Source organism: Sinocyclocheilus grahami, unplaced genomic scaffold, assembly GCF_001515645.1.
Source record: "Sinocyclocheilus grahami isolate Dianchi unplaced genomic scaffold, SAMN03320097.WGS_v1.1 scaffold620.1, whole genome shotgun sequence".
NCBI lineage: Eukaryota > Metazoa > Chordata > Actinopteri > Cypriniformes > Cyprinidae > Sinocyclocheilus > Sinocyclocheilus grahami.
The window spans coordinates 527,812-547,584 of NW_015505799.1; the positions used below are offsets into that span (position 1 = coordinate 527,812).

The 19,773-nt window shown below is 36.4% G+C and overlaps 1 protein-coding gene across 1 annotated transcript in view; it reads right to left on the minus strand.

Moving 5' to 3' along the window:
• LOC107557794 (protein EFR3 homolog A-like) overlaps positions 1 to 19,773 on the minus strand; it is a 43,840-nt gene that overhangs the window by 20,033 nt on the left and 4,034 nt on the right. Inside the window, exons 3-8 of the mRNA XM_016241333.1 lie at positions 7,020 to 7,096; positions 5,248 to 5,375; positions 4,246 to 4,396; positions 3,265 to 3,386; positions 1,768 to 1,942; positions 1,409 to 1,467 (exon numbers count right to left, since the gene is read on the minus strand). Of these exons, the coding sequence (XP_016096819.1) occupies positions 1,409 to 1,467; positions 1,768 to 1,942; positions 3,265 to 3,386; positions 4,246 to 4,396; positions 5,248 to 5,375; positions 7,020 to 7,096 (712 nt within the window). The remainder of the gene's footprint in view (positions 1 to 1,408; positions 1,468 to 1,767; positions 1,943 to 3,264; positions 3,387 to 4,245; positions 4,397 to 5,247; positions 5,376 to 7,019; positions 7,097 to 19,773) is intronic.

The window sequence follows — 19,773 nt, forward strand, 5'->3', positions numbered from 1 at the left end:
ACACACACACACAAGTGTATTAAATGATGCATTAACCTTTTAGGAAGAAACCCAGCCACCTCTCTCTCTCTCGCTCACACACACACACACACACGCACGTACTCTATGGTCCTTCGCCTCACTGACAGCCCATGGAAAGCAATTAACAGAATCTGACGACCTTGAAAAGCTGAAAAAACCTCACAACTATGCACACGCATCAGCTGTTTCTATGCGTGTATGAGTTTTCTGGAGCCAATAATAGTATTCAATCTAATCAGAGTGCTGTAAATTAAAGCACCTCAACCACAAGCAGTGGCTATGTTTTGTAAAGGAATACTTGCATACTGCTTTACTTCACAGTATATACTGTATATATTTCCTGGTATTTTTTCAATAAAAAGTTTGTAAAATAGTATGCACTATGTTTTAAACTGAATGCTGTCTACATTGCTGTTTACAGGGCTGTTCACACCAAGGCCGAAAACTATAATGATTTAGGGCTGCACAATTAACCCAAATAAAACCAAAATCGTCATATGGCTTAGTGCGATTATGAAATCAAAAAGGCTGCAATTTAATAATAAATAAATAAATTTATGTGCTGCATGTTTCAGAGTGAAGCATAGCACTGTGTTATTTTCAATGCAAGCAGCTCATGATCCAGTGTTTTCACTATTTCGGAGCAGCTCAGTTTGAAATATTACAATAGTAATAGGTATTATTATTATTTTTACAATTACATTGATATATAAATCACACATCGTGCCAAATTGTGCAACCCTACAAACAAGCAAAGTAAACATGAAGCTTTTCTTTTTGAATCACAATTTTTATCAGGAAAAAAAAGGTGTTTTCACACTACAGCTATTACAATAATGACACAGAGGAACAATATCATTGGAGTCCTTTTCAGAAAGATTTTTTTCCAGCTTACAGCCAAACAGAACCCATCAACTTGCATTTTATGCAGAAATTATAAATAAGGAGTAAATAATAAGATTTTGTTCTCTAATCATGGTTAATAGTTAATAGTCACATTAGAGGTGCTTGGACAAGTTCAGTGCAACACAGGACAGAGCACTCAGAGCAGTATGCACTAGTTATATACTGCACATTTTAGCTAATGTAGTAAGTCTGTTAATTCTATGAACAGAAAATTTGCATATTGCGTAAGGTATGCAACAAAAAATTGTCAGAATAGTATAGTAGATTATGCAATTTCTGAATATACTCTTTCTAACTGCAGCTTGAAGGTAATTGCGGTAAATAATTAATTGAATTAAACATTTCTAAAATAGCATTTTAATATATTCAGAGTAATAAGCTTTCAGATGAGAAAAGCGTCCGCTGTGAGATTAGCAGCTTACACACATCAATCGAACGCATGCCCAGGTTTGTGTTTGCAACCTTAATCACTGATCAATACACCTGATCGGATTTCAGCTCCTGATTACAGGGCAGAGGGGTATGATTGATGATTCCGTACTCAAAAACACAAACAGGCAAGTAAACTTAAATATTCGGAGCACGCAGGGGCCCTTATCTGTGACACACTCATGTTTTATTCTCGCACAAACACAAACAACCTTAAAGGAATCAGATATCCTTGATTGCCCTCTACACGTGGACCTCCGAAGCTCGCTTATCAGAAAATCTTCCTCCCTGCCTCTCCGTGTGTTATGGTGTTTTTATTTAGTGCATGGTACAGAACAAAAAACATCAAGAACAAATCGAACAGCAAATATCACCTTAAGCATCAAAAATTAAATGATTTTGCCTTCAAGTGTGTGTGTGTGTGTGTGTACTGTACCTCTCGGAGTCCTCATTATCTTGCATGTTGAACAGCATGGAGGGGATGAGTTTATCCATGTGTTGAGGTTCCCAGATGATTGCCTGGAGTTCATCATTCACAGTCTTTCTGACGACACCCTGGAGACCCTTAATGCCTGCTACACGGATCCTACAGCAAAAACATGTTAAATACACTAAATAAATGAACACTAAATAATGCACTCATTAGTGTCCCAAAAGTATTTGGATACTTGAATCACATTTTAACTATAAGAATCTGACTCTCTAACCATTAGGCCACGACTTCCCACGACTTTACTAACACACTTTATCACTTTATCAAAACAATTGGCAGCTAGAAACAAATGATGCAAGAATTCTCTCAGAACTGACTTCAGAATCCACCTATAGGGCTTCAGGCTAGTGGATAAAAATGTTGTAATATATGTACTGGTTTTCTTTCCTTAATTAATTAATTAATTAGTTTATTAAATTAAAACAAATTAAATTGAAAACACTGCAAAAATGCAGTATAAAAGGTTATTTTTATAATAAAAAATATTATTTCGTTTAAAAATATGTTTTCTATTTTAACATTTAAAAATGTAATTTATTCATGTGACGGCAAAGCTGAATTTTCAGCATCCATTACTCCAGTCTTCAGTGTCACATGATCCTTCAGAAATCATTCTAATATGCTCAAGTAACATTTCGTATTATAATCAATGTTGTAAACAGCTGTGCTACTTAACATTTTTGTGGAAACCATGATTTCAGGATATTATATTATATTATCCCATGGTCTTTCTGAATACTCAATTCTGATTGGCTGGCAGGTATGCATTAAATCCGTTTAATGCACAGGTAGTTCCAAGTCAGTTTAATCACCGTCCTATATTAATACGCTGCTTTAATTGACACACACAAACAAACACACATACATACACATCACTCGCACATAAACACTGCGAGGGAGAGAGGTCGGAGATCGCAGATCGGGCTGCTGCTCGCACACAGAAACTTATTGCCAGTGCTGCCCTGCTACCTTTATTAATAAAATACCCTAGATACTAGATCGCTACAATATATTTCTTAGCAAGGAGGGGGTAAAATCGCTGTTTCTGACGTAACTAAACAGCTTCATTGTTTGTAGAGAGACGCACAGACACAGGTAACTCACACAACTGTCTTCTCTCTCTCGATAGATCGATCGATAACTCATTCAAATAAATGCTATAATTAATTCAAATAAATGTGGTCTTACCGCACTATTTCATCTCTGTATCTGATTTGAAGTTGGCAGAATGCTAGATCTAACGAACCGCAACTGACAAAAATAACCACCATTTTTACCCTTCCGGTTAAATACTGCGCTGCAAACATCATAAACAGCTTTTAAGTTGTCAATGCTGGAAAATTACCATTTTATTTCATTTCATTTTATTGACAGCCCAACATGAAATAACCATAAACACATACTAATGCACACACCTGTTGCGAGTTTCGGGGTCCTCGTGTGTGGAGTGACACATGGCACTGAACTGAGAGACGAAAAAGTCATATCTGCGATGGTAAGATGGCGTATCCTCCTCAATGTTTGCAAACTTCACAAACTACAAGGAATCAAACAAACACCCATAATGATTATGTCAGAAAAACACACAACCACACCCAATCTTTTCTCACACAATAACAGATTCAAAAACACTCCCATGCAAAGGTGTGACGGCGATATTCCCCTTCCACGATGTGCAGAGGAAGTTACTGATATCAGCCAGAGAAGTGTGACATCTCATTAGAGCACAAGTGTGTGTTCAAGTGCATACAGCATGTGTGAATCATTGCCTGTTTGAATTAAACAATTTAAAGGGTACATATTTGACATTTGTAGCATTTTATTTCACTTTAAGTCCTCTAAAAACAGCCATAACTCAGTTTCACATGACCATTCCCACCCGTTGTCTGACCTTTAGAATTAAACATGCATTAAACAACCTCTGTTTCCACTGGCTTCTGTTTGGCAAGTTTCTAAATATTAAACGATGTGGGCAATCCTATGTTAAATAAACTCATGCAGTCAATACCATGATGATTTCTGAGTGACCTGCTTTTGCAAGGATATTAAATAATATCTCGTGTTAGGTTACGCAGCTTGACTGAGAAATGAAGTTTCAGCCTTTAATAGATGATGCAATGTTTAAAATACCTAAACAATTCAATGCAGAAGAATCTCTGCAACGCTTCAGAACCACTGGGAACAGATTTGAGAAACCCAGATGAGGAATAATACAGCAGAAAATTGAGTGAGCCGAGAAAGAGAGACTGTGCAAGAGAGAATAAAACGAACAAAAAAGCACCATAACATAAATGACAGTCGAAGCCATTTCTCATCTTTCACCTGAATCTCTCGCATCTGCTGCAGATATTTTGGAGTGTATTTACTGGTTTGTTCAGTCACACACTCAAACTTACGGAGTTGGTTCCCAGCACTTGTAAATCGGGTTCTCTGGATTCCAGCAGTTTGGCTACCATGTGTAAGAAGCTCTCCACAAACGGCTTGATACTCTGGGAATGACATGCCATCAACAACTGATCCAACGCCTCCATTGCTATTACCACGTACCTGTTCACACACACACACACACACACACACACACACACACACACACCAGGGTCCATAATGAACACTTGAAGATACTGAACATATTCGCACTCCAAATACTAGTAAAACTAAACGTGTAAGAAGATAAAATAACAATAAAATAGTAAGAAATAAAATAATAAAATAGTAAGAAATAAAATAAATACGGAGGAATAAATATGCAGGAAAAAAATTGTAGGCTAAATCGTGTGCACGACTTACTATTTTGTTCCCTCGATTTATAAATTGTTCACACAATTTACTATTTCGTTCCCTTGTTTTGCTAAATCGTGTACACGATTTAAAAAAAAATCGAGAGAACAAATTAGTAAATTGTGTGGACGATTTAGCAAATCGAGGGAACGAAATAGTAATCGTGTGCACGTTTTAGTACATCGAGGGAATTAATTAATAAATCGTGCGCACAATTCATTTATTTTTTCTAGCATTTCATGTGCAGGGCTCCGTATATAAATAATAAAAAAACTGTAAGAATAACGAATTTGACAAATTTGACTTCCATGGACAAATTATCATCATACATAATATGCCTGTTTTTTTTTAATCCAGAACACATATGCAGAATATTTATCAAAGTAAGATACCAAAAATGAAATATGAGGAACAAAAGCTAAATATGTCTTTATTAACACAATAACATCTGTTGTCATATGGACAAAAATATAATTATCATAGAAAAGGAAAAAAAAAATAATTCTATGACCAGTAAAAATTATTTATTCAAAATTTCACTCATTAATGGCAGGTGTGTCTGCATTGGCACTATAGCGGTGTGTGAAAAAACTGTGTGCTTGTATTCATGCGTGTCTTACCCGTAGCGATGTCGTACCACATCTCTGCTGAGGCGTTCGGCCAGGTACGCTCCGATACGGTCCAGCTTCTCTGGTGCGGACACTGCATAAAAAGTCAACTTTTCCATATCGGATTTCACCAGTCCATCCTGAGGGGGAAAAAAAAAAGAACAATAAATTGTAAAATACAACTAGAATTTGACTGGAACTACAAGAAAACGTGTCTCTTTACCAGAAATAGCCACTTTCTGCAATAATCTTGGACTATTAAGTGTCTGTGCTGTAGATGCATTATTGTGTTGTATTCATTTATTGTTATTCTTTATTTTCCCAGTTAAAGAAAATCTCATACTGTTGTTAAAAATGGTTCAAATAATCCTTAAATTCTGAGCAGGTTTTATAAATAATCTTATTAGCATCTTATTCTGGACTACTTTAGTTTGTAATTGTATCTAGAGATGCCTTAGTAAAAATATCTGAAATATAAATATTGTTTGAAAGTATTAAAAACTTTGATATTTACAGTGAATATTTTTCTACTGAATATTTCTACTGAACTTAAAAAAAGTGTTATTCAACAGAAAGCATCATAAGAAGAAAATCCCTTTTACCGAGAATCCCTTAAGAGAAATAAACTCCTGAAGCTCTCAAAGTGCTAATTATCTTAACACGAGTTGAATGTATGGTACATAACATGACTGTAGGGAATCTGTCTCTGTGTGTGTGTGTGTGTCGGTGGAAACAGTCACACCAGCCCATAAGAATATTACTCACACTTCACCTTCAGAGAAAACAATCATGTGTGTGTGTGTGTGTGTGTGTGTGTGTGTGTGTGTGTGTGTGTCACTCTAATCAACAGAGATAAATATTAATGTGATGAATATGGAGTAACTGCAAGGTTAAAAGCCTTCCCAGTGTGTGTGTTGTTGTATATCTGCTGAACTGGTCAAAGGTCAAAATTAAAGCATTAATAATATACATTCATAATAACAGTGGCAAGATATTTTTCTCCAACAGTATGAATAATGAACAGCTGCTAGTCAACGGTGCTTTAAATTTAGATTGATAGTCCAAGCAGCTTCTTTCTTATTATGCGTGGCATTTACTTAAGCTGTTCTCTGAGGACAGGAAGAGCCGATAAGAATATATTTTGATCACAGCACTTGAACTTGAATGTGTCTGAATCCCAGTGCATGAACTCTGATATGAAGATGGTATTTAAAGAAGCATTTATTTAAAGCATCTGTCCAAAAACTTATGTAAATGAGCAAGACTTGTTGACTGCAGAATTCTACTGTCTCCTTGAATGAATCTATAAACAGTTTAAAATGCAGATGATACAGTGAGATATTGATCAGGCCAAAATTTCAGCCATTTTAAGATTAACAGCTAATATCCGTTGCCTTGTCAATGAACAAGAGTCTATCAGTTACAAAATTTATGGATAGCTTTGTCAAACGGAGATTTAAAATACATTCCAAATTTGTTTAATATTTGAGTGAATTTTATGATTTCATAGTATATTTATCATTTTAATTTTAGTAACTTTAATTCTTTAATTTCAAACAAATACGTATTTAATAATTATTACATCATAATATATAACACACACACTCTTAAATTTATTTTTAGTTATTTATTTAAATTTTGTGTATGTCTCATTTTTATTATTATAAAACCAAGATATAATGATATAATGCATATATACAAGTTGGCAACCTGGAATATTCCATTCCATTATTGTAATATTCCAGAAAATCCTTGCATTTCCATCTATTCCAGGGATATGTTACCTTGGGGTCCTCTGGGAAAATGTTGTCCACTAGACGCTTGTAGCGTGGCCGCAGAGGACCACAACATCCACACACACCTGTGAAAAAAGAGAAGTGTTACACATACAAAAGATGCACAACCTTGGCATTTAAAGGTGGGGTAAGCGATTTCTGGTAGCCAATGTTGACATTTGAAATCACCAAAACAAACACACCCCTACCCCAAAAGGGTCTCGCCTCTATTTTGATAGCTCCGCCCCACACATACGTACGCAACCCAGGCAATGATTAGTTCTGTGAAACGAAGCAAAACCAATGTTACACTGGGTCTACACTGGACGCGAGTGGCGCGGCGCGACAAAATACTATGGAACTCATAATCATTGATGCTGTCTCCACCATAGATATATATATATACATATCTATGGTCTCCACTGGATGCGGCGCGGCACTACACAACACAACACAACAAATCCCCAACAGAAAACTGCTGCTGGGTTCTATTCACGACGTATTTAAACAAACTTCAAATGATTTTCAACGGTCGCTTTGTCACGTCCAGTGTACTAGACAGACTTTAGCTGTTGTAGCGCAGACACAGTGTTACTCACCTATCGAGAAGAAACAAAGCAACCTCGGCGCCCAATCACAGGCCTTCCGCTCCTTGAGTTCTCTCCAGTGCTAGAAAGCTGATCCGATATTTACACGAGTCCTACTTCTTGCCTTAAGCCTTCTTTTGTACCGCAGACGGTTTCCTCTTTAGTTTTTTATCCACCATCTCTATCTTTCTGTCGCTCGGCTCGGCTAATGTCCGTCTCGTGCACTGAACGCTCTCTCCTCCACATCACGAGTAGACACGCCCCTTACTGCTGATTGGCTACAAGTTTGTTTTGCTATTCGGCCCGAATCAGTTTTCTAAAGCATTTTTTGAAAAATCGCTTACCCCACCTTTAAATCAACTTTGTTTTCTGTTCAGTCTGCATGAACACAAATTATTGTAATGAGTTTGAATTTGTGCATTTAATGAAATAAACAGATCTAAGGTACCATCCTTACATCTGTCTGCACGGTTTTGTAACTGTAATCTTAACATGCACTAGACTGATGTCTTTGACTGTTGTGGGTTTTTAAAGCATATCATATGCCATATCATCACATTTTGAGACAGTTTAAGTTAAAAGAAGTTCAGCTTTTACAAATGTGCCTCATGACACCTGCTTTCTGCTGCCTTTCATTGCGCTGTGTCTAACGGTTTCTGAACGCAAGAATGCCCTAATGAGATAGGACAGAAATGCAAAATAAGCAGTCTGACACATACATTCAGACTTCACCCACTCAAGCCAATAAGAACTTCAGAATCTACATATGCCTGATATTAAAATTAGCTGTCAGGATGTAATGTGTAAGTGCACTGATTAAAGGCACAATGCAAACTACAGTGTGTGTGTGCGATGCCACACAGTTTGAAGGGCTGATTAATTATTAAAAAAGGTCAAAGAAGAAATCTGAGAGCAGCAAAGCAGCCAGTACACACACAAACACATGCACACTCCTCATTTTCAACAAACACGCTGCTCTGACAGCCCTTCACCAGCTAGAGCTGAAATTGTTCATTCATCCATTCCATAATGGATAATAAATCTGGACTGCATGTGTATATGCCATCAGAGTGTGTGTGTGTTTGTGTGCGTGTGCAGGGACTGTAAAGTGAGATGTGGAAAAGGAGCCGCCATTATCAGCTAAAACACCTGATCCAACTTCAGAAAGACGGAAAAAGCGTGAGATGCTGCGAGGGAGAGAAATAAATAGAATAGCAAAAGAGAGCGGGTGAGCGAGCCGAGCTCTACTGCAAAGTGACAAATGCATCAACAATCTTACTATAACAAAGGGTGTGCAACAGGTTTGTATTAACCATCACGATCGCACACAAACATACACACATAGATACCAAGTCTGCTAAGGAAAGATCTCCTCTCCCAGGTGTGTCTGTATCTGAAGGTCCCGTCAGCTTCTGAGCGCGGCACCTGCCTGTACCTCCTCAACATGACCTCTAACCTTTGTTAATTCCTTTAGACCCCCAGAACCTCAAACCTGGCCCGAACAGTGACCTTTCTGCCTAATGCTTCAACCCTGGTCTGAGACTCAGACACACCTGAACCGAATACCTGCACGAGGACTCGCCCTATACTGGGACTGGCAGGACAGCCAACCAATTACAGATGAATGGAAGTTACGTCTGTGAGGTCACAGAGAGAAACGAGACCAGGACTCTGAAAGAATAATCTTAAAAAATTATAAAAATAATAACGCTTGATGCAATTTTTGTAAATTTATATATTTGTAGAGAAAGGTCTAAGCTAATGAACCATGTAAGGGAACAGGTGTTTTTGAAAATGTATTTTTTTCTAAAAATGTACATTTATTCACTTCATAACTTAATTTGTGTCAACTCCATCAGATGCATTAAAAAGCATATTTTAATTTGATCCACCCAACAACAGTGTGAAGTCTTCAATTATGTAATAATGGTGTTCAGTAAAGGAGCTGAAGTGATTAAAAATATTCTCTACATTTTCTCCCATTTTCACACTAAGTTAAGTTAAGTTGTCCTTTACAGAAAATGTGTCTTGGACTCAAAAGCTGCAGTAGTACACAACAACCACACACAATAACAACAGCAACATATTATGAACAATCCAATTCCTACATTTCGTAATTTTCCACCATCCTGATGTTGCCAAGTGTAAACGCGCCGTGTCCTGATTGACTGATGATCCGATCTGCTTGATCAGATCACGGTGATCGCATGTTAGTTCCAAGTGTAAACGCAGCCAAAGAAGATGTGCTAGCTGAGAGGAGTTTCGTCAAAGCTGACTAAAAGTGATCGAGGATGGATAATTTCGACAAACTTGATGAACCTGTGATATCTTCTTCAGTTCGAAAAAGGAAAATAAAAGCTGAAAGGTTTTCACGGATCCTTGCAAAACAGCGCGTTACAGTGAGGGAAAAGCTGCGTGTATTGCTTGTAATCACATCCATACAGTTTATGATCACAACAACAGGATTACAAAGATTAAACAAGTGTTTTTTTAAACTCTAAAACATGAAGTTATCTGCTTTTGCCAAAAAAAAAAAAACGACTGTTGGAGTTATCTGCTTTTGCTATAAAACAAACTTTTAATATGTAAAAAAAAAACATACTTTCAATTAACTTTAATTTAGTAACTTACCTGTATTTGTTTAAGTTATTATTATTTAATCAAAACAACCCAACTGCAGTTTGATTGATTACTTGGAATCCGCAATAAAAAAAAATTGATTTCTGAAAAAAAATACAAATGGAGTTATCGGTTTTTGCAAATGAACTCTTCAATGTAGCCTATGTTCTTTGAGAATATAGATATATTATCATGTAGTTCCGTTCATGTTTTACTTTTTTTTTTAAATAAAAAAATACTCATTATTTAAAAATTAACAGGAACCTTATATTGGATTATATTATATTAAAAACAATATTAGAATATTAAGTTTTTTAAAATGTGCAATAATAGATGTAAATTAAATATATTATAAATACAGGTGCATCTCAATAAATTAGAATGTCGTGGAAAAGTTCATTTATTTCAGTAATTCAACTCAAATTGTGAAACTCGTGTATTAAATAAATTCAATGCACACAGACTGAAGTAGTTTAAGTCTTTGGTTCCTTTAATTGTGATGATTTTGGCTCACATTTAACAAAAACCCACCAATTCACTATCTCAACAAATTAGAATATGGTGACATGCCAATCAGCTAATCAACTCAAAACACCTGCAAAGGTTTCCTGAGCCTTCAAAATGGTCTCTCAGTTTGGTTCACTAGGCTACACAATCATGGGGAAGACTGCTGATCTGACAGTTGTCCAGAAGACAATCATTGACACCCTTCACAAGGAGGGTAAGCCACAAACATTCATTGCCAAAGAAGCTGGCTGTTTACAGAGTGCTGTATCCAAGCATGTTAACAGAAAGTTGAGTTGGAAGGAAAAAGTGTGGAAGAAAAAGATGCACAACCAACCGAGAGAACCGCAGCCTTATGAGGCTTATAGCAAAAGAGATTCAAGAATTTGAGTGAACTTCAAAAGGAATGGACTGAGGCTGGGGTCAAGGCATCAAGAGCCACCACACACAGACGTGTCAAGGAATTTGGCTACAGTTGTCGTATTCCTCTTGTTAAGCCACTCCTGAACCACAGACAACGTCAGAGGCGTCTTACCTGGGCTAAGGAGAAGAAGAACTGAACTGTTGCCCAGTGGTCCAAAGTCCTCTTTTCAGATGAGAGCAAGTTTTGTATTTCATTTGGAAACCAAGGCCCTAGAGTCTGGAGGAAGGGTGGAGAAGCTCATAGCCCAAGTTGCTTGAAGTCCAGTGCTAAGTTTCCACAGTCTGTGATGATTTGGGGTGCAAAGTCATCTGCTGGTGTTGGTCCATTGTGTTTTTTGAAAACCAAAGTCACTGCACCCGTTTACCAAGAAATTTTGGAGCACTTCATGCTTCCTTCTGCTGACCAGCTTTTTGAAGATGCTGATTTAATTTTCCAGCAGGATTTGGCACCTGCCCACACTGCCAAAAGCACCAAAAGTTGGTTAAATGACCATGGTGTTGGTGTGCTTGACTGGCCAGAAAACTCACCAGACCTGAACCCCATAGAAAATCTATGGGGTATTGTCAAGAGGAAAATGAAAAACAAGAGACCAAAAAATGCAGATGAGCTGAAGGCCACTGTCAAAGAAACCTGGGCTTCCATACCACCTCAGCAGTGCCACAAACTGATCACCTCCATGCCACGCCGAATTGAGGCAGTAATTAAAGCAAAAGGAGCCCCTACCAAGTATTGAGTACATGTACAGTAAATGAACATACTTTCCAGAAGGCAAACAATTCACTAAAAATGTTTTTTAATTGGCCTTATGAAGTATTCTAATTGGTTGAGATAGTGAATTGGTGGGTTTTTGTTAAATGTGAGCCAAAATCATCACAATTAAAAGTACCAAAGACTTAAACTACTTCAGTCGGTGTGCACTGAATTTATTTAATACACAAGTTTCACAATTTGAGTTGAATTACTGAAATAAATGAACTTTTCCACAACATTCTAATTTATTGAGATGCACCTGTATGCTGTATAAACGATTATTATAATGTGTTATAATGTGTCTCTATGTCAGCTTTAAATTCAGAAACGATTCTGGAAATAGACGGAATAACTTACAACATGACTTCATTTGTTTACAATACTATCAAAAGACTAAATATCAAAACTCATTTACAGTTTCTACAAAATTTCAGGTGAGCTGGCTAGATAATAACGGTGACAAATCCGCAGAATTCACAACAAACACTTTCTATTCATCATAGAGAACCAAATATATACGTTTGAAAGGCATAAATGACACATGAACACAATCAACAGAGCAGTATGATCTAAAAAGGGCAAGTGACAATTCAGCCAACTGAACGCCAATTCCAAATGCGGGTATATATATATAATTTTTTACTTTTCAAAAAACCCAAAACAAGTTAACAAGCCCAGGCTAAAACTGTCAATCACAAATAAGAGACAATATACATAAATAATACTAATGTCAAGGGCATTCTGAAAACAAAATCATCAAGTTTTTGTTATCTTCTTCATCTACATTTCCATGAGGAAAGCTATTTAATAACAGAGAAGAAGCAGCCACAGCCACCAGGGGGCGCTCACCCAGTGCGGGCCACCCCAGAGCTGGGTGTAAATCCTGCTTCCCACTGGTGCCTGTTGAATCCCCATTACTGCCAACATGAGAGCATCTGGGGAAATGAAGAGATTGATTCAGTGCTTGCAGAGAAAATCCTCTTAACCTGATGAGGACCTGAAATAGCTTAAGAGTTTGAAGAGCGAGAGCAGAGCCCGAGAGAAAGAGACAGAGAGACAGACCATGATGCATAATGATGAAGGCAGAACTTTAAGACCTTTGTGTGCACATGAAATAAACATAAAACAACCTGTGGGGAGTAATCTAATCAAAAAACGAAAGCTAAAAAAAAAACATTTATATTTATATTTATTCAACTTTCTACTGAGAAATAAGCAATGTAGTCAAATATTTGCTTGCAAAGCTCACTTGAATTTGTTCTATCTAGATTATTAGACAGGTCGGTCTGAAATCGGTTTCCTTCATAGAAAAGCCTTTGGTTACAGACACAGCCAATGTAAAATCTTGTTTGTCTAAGACTACAATCGACCTCTTGTTTTAATCTGATTTTAAACTAGAAGGTTCCACTTTAGAGTTTAACCTCTGACCTTTCTCCTCACACGCTGTGCTAAATTTACCTGCATGGGTCGATGGAGTGGAGGGCAGATATGCATGAGCTAGTCAATACGGAGCAAAAAAAAGGAATGGAGGAGAGAGCGAAAGAAACGGAAAACCTCTTATCTCTTCTAACCATCTGACCGGTTTTACATTTGAGAGAAATTCAACCATTTACACGATTTGTATCGTCTGCACATTTGCTGTGCACTTATGAGATCATTAGCTCAGTTACTATTTCCCATAATGCAACGCAAATGTCTCCAAACTTCTAGCTTTTAAAAAATATGACTGACATCTGGGAACACAGCAGGCAGCGATAATTTAGGAGACTACAAACAAAATGATGCATGCCTGCATATTGTGTATTGGTTATGAAAACAGCATAAAGTGTGCATGGAATTTACTCTGGCAGTATGTAAATATGCTGTTTCAAACTCATAATCCCTCTGTTTTTCTCTCTTGTTCCATATTCTTCATAGTTCTAATTAGTAATCGACCAATATGGCTTTTCAGTGGTTGAAGCCAATATTTAAAGATCAGGATGGTCAATATAATGCTAAAGTTGACACATGGCATGGCTGTGCATGAATGGTCAAAATGCTTGTCCTGGAGAAATATTAATGTAAACAAGGTCTGTTGTATGTTAAAGTCATATTTCATCCAAAAAATACATTTGGTCATCATTTAATCACCCTAAACTGACATTCCAAACATTTTATGTTTCACAGTAGAAAGAAAGTTCACATTTATCATGACACGAGGGTAAGTAAATAAATGATCGATTTTTTGGGGGTGAACTATCCCTGTAAGTGAATGCAAATAATAGAATAAAATAATAAAATAGATGGGATAAAACATCTGATATGTGAAAGCATTTTTAATAATAATAAAATAAATAATAGCAAGGGAAAAAAACACTGCTATTTTTTGATAACTTAATAATAGTGATGCACCGAAATGTTATCAACCTGAAAACAGCAAAAAGCAAAAAAAAAAAGGAAAAATCGGTTTCAGCTGAAATAGTTTGGATTCTGCTGCCTGAGTTCTTCCAGCTGGTTACCACCAGATAAGCTCCAAATACAGTGATGAATTGAAATCATTGACCAAAACAGTGACATTTAATTAGTGCTTCTTAGCATTTGGACTGCATCAGTGTCTGTTTGATTACGTCTTTAAAGGATTTTTCCATACATTTCTGCCATATGTACATAAACTGACAGTCACCACTGATAAGCTACTACTAAACGATTTGTATCGTAAAAACGCTATACAACTAACCTTGAATTGAATTGCATTGAAGTGTCTATTTCATGCACACAATCTCGATACACTGCAACAGGTATGATGTCAGCAGCATTTACATACTTCACCAAAAATCATGCTTAATCATACAGGTGGATGCTGCTCACTGGTGTGTGTGAGGAGAGACCCCTAGTATATGATTGTAAAGCGCTTTGGGTGTACAGCAATACACAATAAAGCGCTATATAAATCTCTCATTTATTCATTCATTCAAGAAGCAATGTGTAAAATTCTGTTCTGGTGAAATAGCTAGAGGCTGCTCGTTGCCAAATAACTTTACTACAACTGGTTTAATTTCTCACCCGAGAACAAGACACCCTGAACAGAATAAAGAGTAACCCAAATTTAATTACTGAAACTTTATCATCCGAAAGAACCAGATCGCAGAAAGGGATCAGACTTCCGTATTTGCCCGAGGCTAAGGGTTACCGATCATAATGTTTTTTGCACAGACTGATCGTTTCACTTCGTAAGACCTCAATATATCAGGTGCCACGGATATAAATTTTGTGTTGCCTGATCAGCTTTTTTTTTACTCTCACAGTGACAGTAGCCCTTGACTTGCATTTTATGAATCACCAAGGACCATGGTTTCAGCTATTTATTTACTTATTGTCTATTAATTTGATATTTTTGTAGTACAGTTTACATAATGGGAAAGGAGCTTTTTAATTAATGCCATTGTTTTAATTCTAATAACCAACTAGTCAATTACTGAGGTTAACTAGTTTTTCAATTTTTTATATTTTTGTAAAAATATATCAATATTTTAATTTGCATGCTGACAGTGTGCTGTTAGTGAGCTTCAAATTTTATTTAAACTTAATTTGATTTAAATACATTTACATTAAATTCATCTACTTTGAATCACTACAATCACACACATTCAGTCGGACATCTTTGGCACAAGGGAGAACTACCACTTCTATTAATCAGCCAAAACAGCCAAATATCGGCCTTGCCGATATACTGGCCAACATTCTAATCAAAGCCTTTTCACCTAATATTTTGCCATTGAAGATATTTTCTACTTTCAGGCTGTATATTTTAATGTTTCGATATATTACATATGCTGTAAAATTACCTGAAATCAAGCAATCAAGGACAAAAGGACAACAAAAAAAACAAGCACAAATACACGCGGATCAGACCTACCAGCATCAGTGTTCTCTGAGTCCATGTCTGTGTCTGCTCACTGGACCTGGTAGACAATTGCTGTCTTTCTGTCTCTCATATCTTTCTCTCTCTAGGTGCTGTACAGTGCTGGAAGTCTAACCATATTCTATCGCACACACACACACACGCACGCTTCTGCATGAGGACAGAGGGGTGAGCAGTATTTAATTCTGATGATGCTGGTGTTTTGGCACATTGAAAATTTCACTGCAGTGTCAACACGAGCATCTGACAGAATAATGCCACCATGCGCATGCACACTCTTGACCAACACAAAACACACACGCTGCCACTTTCCCTTGATGTTTTCCCTCACACTGAATCTTCACTAGCACGTCGTCCACTGCGCATATGAATGAGACACTGCCGAAAGGAAAGAGAGGAACACCAATACAAAACAGATTGACAGATCAAACACACGCACAGATCAAACTCTCTCACGCACTTAAAACGGAAGATCAAAATTTGCTTTGCAAATGTGCACATTATCATCTCAAAGCCATGAGAGAGGGAGAAAGATCATTGAGAGAGAGATAAACAGAGAGATCCTTCAGAGAGAGAGAAGCGGAAACATCCTTGCGAAAGCGAGAGAGAGGCTGGGCGGTCATTGTCCCCTGCACACAGACATTTCAACAGCATTTACACTGTCAATCAATTATCTTTTTTTTCACCAATATTTGAAACAGATCAAATCTAAATGACAATATCAAACGTGATATATGATTAAGTACATATTGGAAATATTTGACATAGCAATTTTTACTGCAATGAGAAAGATTTTACATCTCATGCTGCCTAGATATCCTAGCTGAAAGAACAAAAAGGCATAAAATCACACTGAAACAGCAGTTCTCATTTTCAGCAAGGTGTGCAAACTACAAACTAGCAAGCAATGACTTCTGTATCCAAAGTCAGTATTAGCCAATGCTTTGCTGCCAAAAGAATCTGTTAATGGTGTGCAAACTCAAATCCTCAGTAAAAGATTAAAACTCCATTTTTATGAATATCAATAAGAAATAATATTTAACTTAATATTTAAATAATAACTGTTGTTGCTCTTAATAAAAATAAAAATGAATAAAAATAATGTCCTTTATTTTAGCAGAAAACTGTAATGCACTCCATATTCCAAAAACTTGATTATTTGGACATGTGTAAGATTTGTACAATTTGGCAATGACTAAGTTCTGCCAATGCTTTGCTGCCAACAGAAACTGTTAAGGCTGTGCAAACCCAAGTCCTCTGTAGAAGAATAAAACTAAAGAAGAAAAAAACGTATTATAAATTCAATAATTATACTTAATTTAACATTAATAACAAGTCCAGTTGCTGATAAATAATAATAATAATAATAATAATAATAATAATAATAATAATAATAAATTGCCCTTTATTTTATCTGAGAACTGTGTAGTTGACAAAAGTTTTTTTTAATGTTTTTTTTTTATTAATGTGCTTCGGATTCCAAAAACTTGATTATTTGGTAAGATTTATAAAATTTGGCAATAATCCAAACTGAGGTTTTGCCAATGCTTTGCTGCCAACAGAAACTGGTAAAGGTGTGCAAACTTAAATAATAATAATAATAATAATAGTCCTTTATTTGAGAGGACAGCTATGTAGTTGACAAAAGTTTATTTTTTATTTTTTTATTTTTATTAATGTGCTCCAGATTCAAAAACTTGATTGTTTGTGCTTGAACAAGATTCATAAAATGTAAATCCGGAGCACAAACAATGTATGCTATAAGAGAATCACACTATGAACTTTGAACTGACCCGAACTCTGACTATTCCTTATCATTAGCCAACATGGCAGACAGGTCTTTTCAGATGTAAATCACTTGCCGTTCAAGTAAGGTTTGTTAATGCATACTTAAACCTACATGTGAGTTATCAGGGCAATCAACCAGTTATTTATCTTATGTCACAACATAACGGACCTCTATGTCAGATTTTGCAATGTTTTGTAAACCTCTTTAAGACATTTTAGAGTCAAGCACATGCAATATAATGTAATAGTAAAAGTACTACTAAACAATGTTTGATCGCTAGTTGCAGTCAGTGACATCTTAAGTAAATGTAATTACACAGGGGAAAAAAGTCATATTTGTGTCAAGGAAACAGGACTGTAGTGTGAATGCAGCCACATAACATTAACAGAATCAATTTTTCTCTCCATTTTCTTCAAGTATAAAGGGCTCGTCTTACAGGGTGCTGACTGCCCAGAAATAGACTGTGTGTGTGTGTCAGAGCAGAGAGGTTATCATACTCCCTCTGAGGGGTGTGGGAGTTGTGTTTGTACTTCAGTGGAGAGGTCACCCTACTCTCAGTGTGTGTGTGTGTGTGTGTGTGTTTGTTGTATTTCTCTTTTGAGTGCAGAGCGTCAGCAGCAATAACCCTCAGGGGTGTCTGGTCTACTGCGTCAAACTACACATTACGCAATCTGACAAAATAATGCAACACTAAACTATATCACAAATGGCAAACTAAATGCCACACAAAACCATATTACATGCGAAGCTAAACAATGTCACAAACATCAAACATAGCAATAATGTAAACAACACCAACACACCAGGAAAAAGAATATTTAAATTTAACAATGCCAAAAAACATGCTAAACTAAACCACCAAAACCATTTTAAAGTAAACAATACCAAACCAGACTAACAAACTAACAAACAAAACAATATTCAACAAATTATCAGCCTAAAAAGCTGATAAACAACACCAACCATAATAACATATAAATAAATAAATGTGTCAAGTGTGTATGTATAGATAGGCCTCACATAAATGAAACTAAAATCTTTTTTTTTTTACTTGAAATAAAAGAAAAAAAGGTTAAATTATATACATTTATATTAATTTACATAAATATTGAGAAAATCGCCTTTAAAGTTGTCCTTTAAAATTAAATTTTGATATATTTACGATAGGAAATTTACAAAATATCTTCATGGAACATGATCTTTACTTAATATACTAATGATTTTTGGCATAAAAGAAAAATCTATCATTTTGACCCATACAATGTATTTTTGGCTATTGCCACAAATGTACCCCAGCGACTTAAGACTGGTTTTGTGGTCCAGGGTCACACACACACACACACACACACACATATATATATATATATATATACGGTGGCCGAGAGAGCTCAACGCGCTACAAATGAAAAACCACCTGCAAATTAGGAAAACATCTTCATCAATTTGACAACACACAGGCTGCAAATTCAAATTCAGAAACACGCTGAAAATACAGAAACGCGCTGCAAATTCTCACAACACAAACAAAGAAACGCGCTTCCCTTAAACATTTACGATGTGGTCTGTGCATATTTGCAGTGCGTTTCTGTTTTTGTTTGTTTGTTTTGTATTTGCAGCGCATTTCTGTATTTGGTTGTGAGTCCTTGCAGCACGTTTCTGTATTTGGTTGTGTTGTGAGTCTTTGCAGTGCGTTTCTGTATTTGGTTGTGTTGTGAGTCTTTGCAGTGCGTTTCTGTATTTGGTTGTGTTGGGAGTCTTTGCAGTGCGTTTCTCTAATTGGTTGTGAGTCTTTGCAGCGTGTTTCTGTATTTGGTTGTGTTGTGAGTCTTTGCAGCGAGTTTCTGTATTTGGTTGTATTGTGAGTCTTTGCAGTGCGTTTCTCTAATTGGTTGTGAGTCTTTGCAGCGGGTTTCTGTATTTGGTTGTGTTGTGAGTCTTTGCAGCGCATTTCTGTATTTGGTTGTGTTGTGAGTCTTTGCAGTGCGTTTCTGTATTTGCAGCGCGTTTCTGTATTTGGTTGTATTGTGAGTCTTTGCAATTATTTTCTGTATTTGCAGCACATTTCTGTATTTGGTTGTATTGTGAGTCTTTGCAATTAGTTTCTGTATTTGCAGCACGTTTCTGTATTTGGTTGTGTTGTGAGTCTTTGCCGTGCATTTCTGTATTTGGTTGTATTGTGAGTCTTTGCA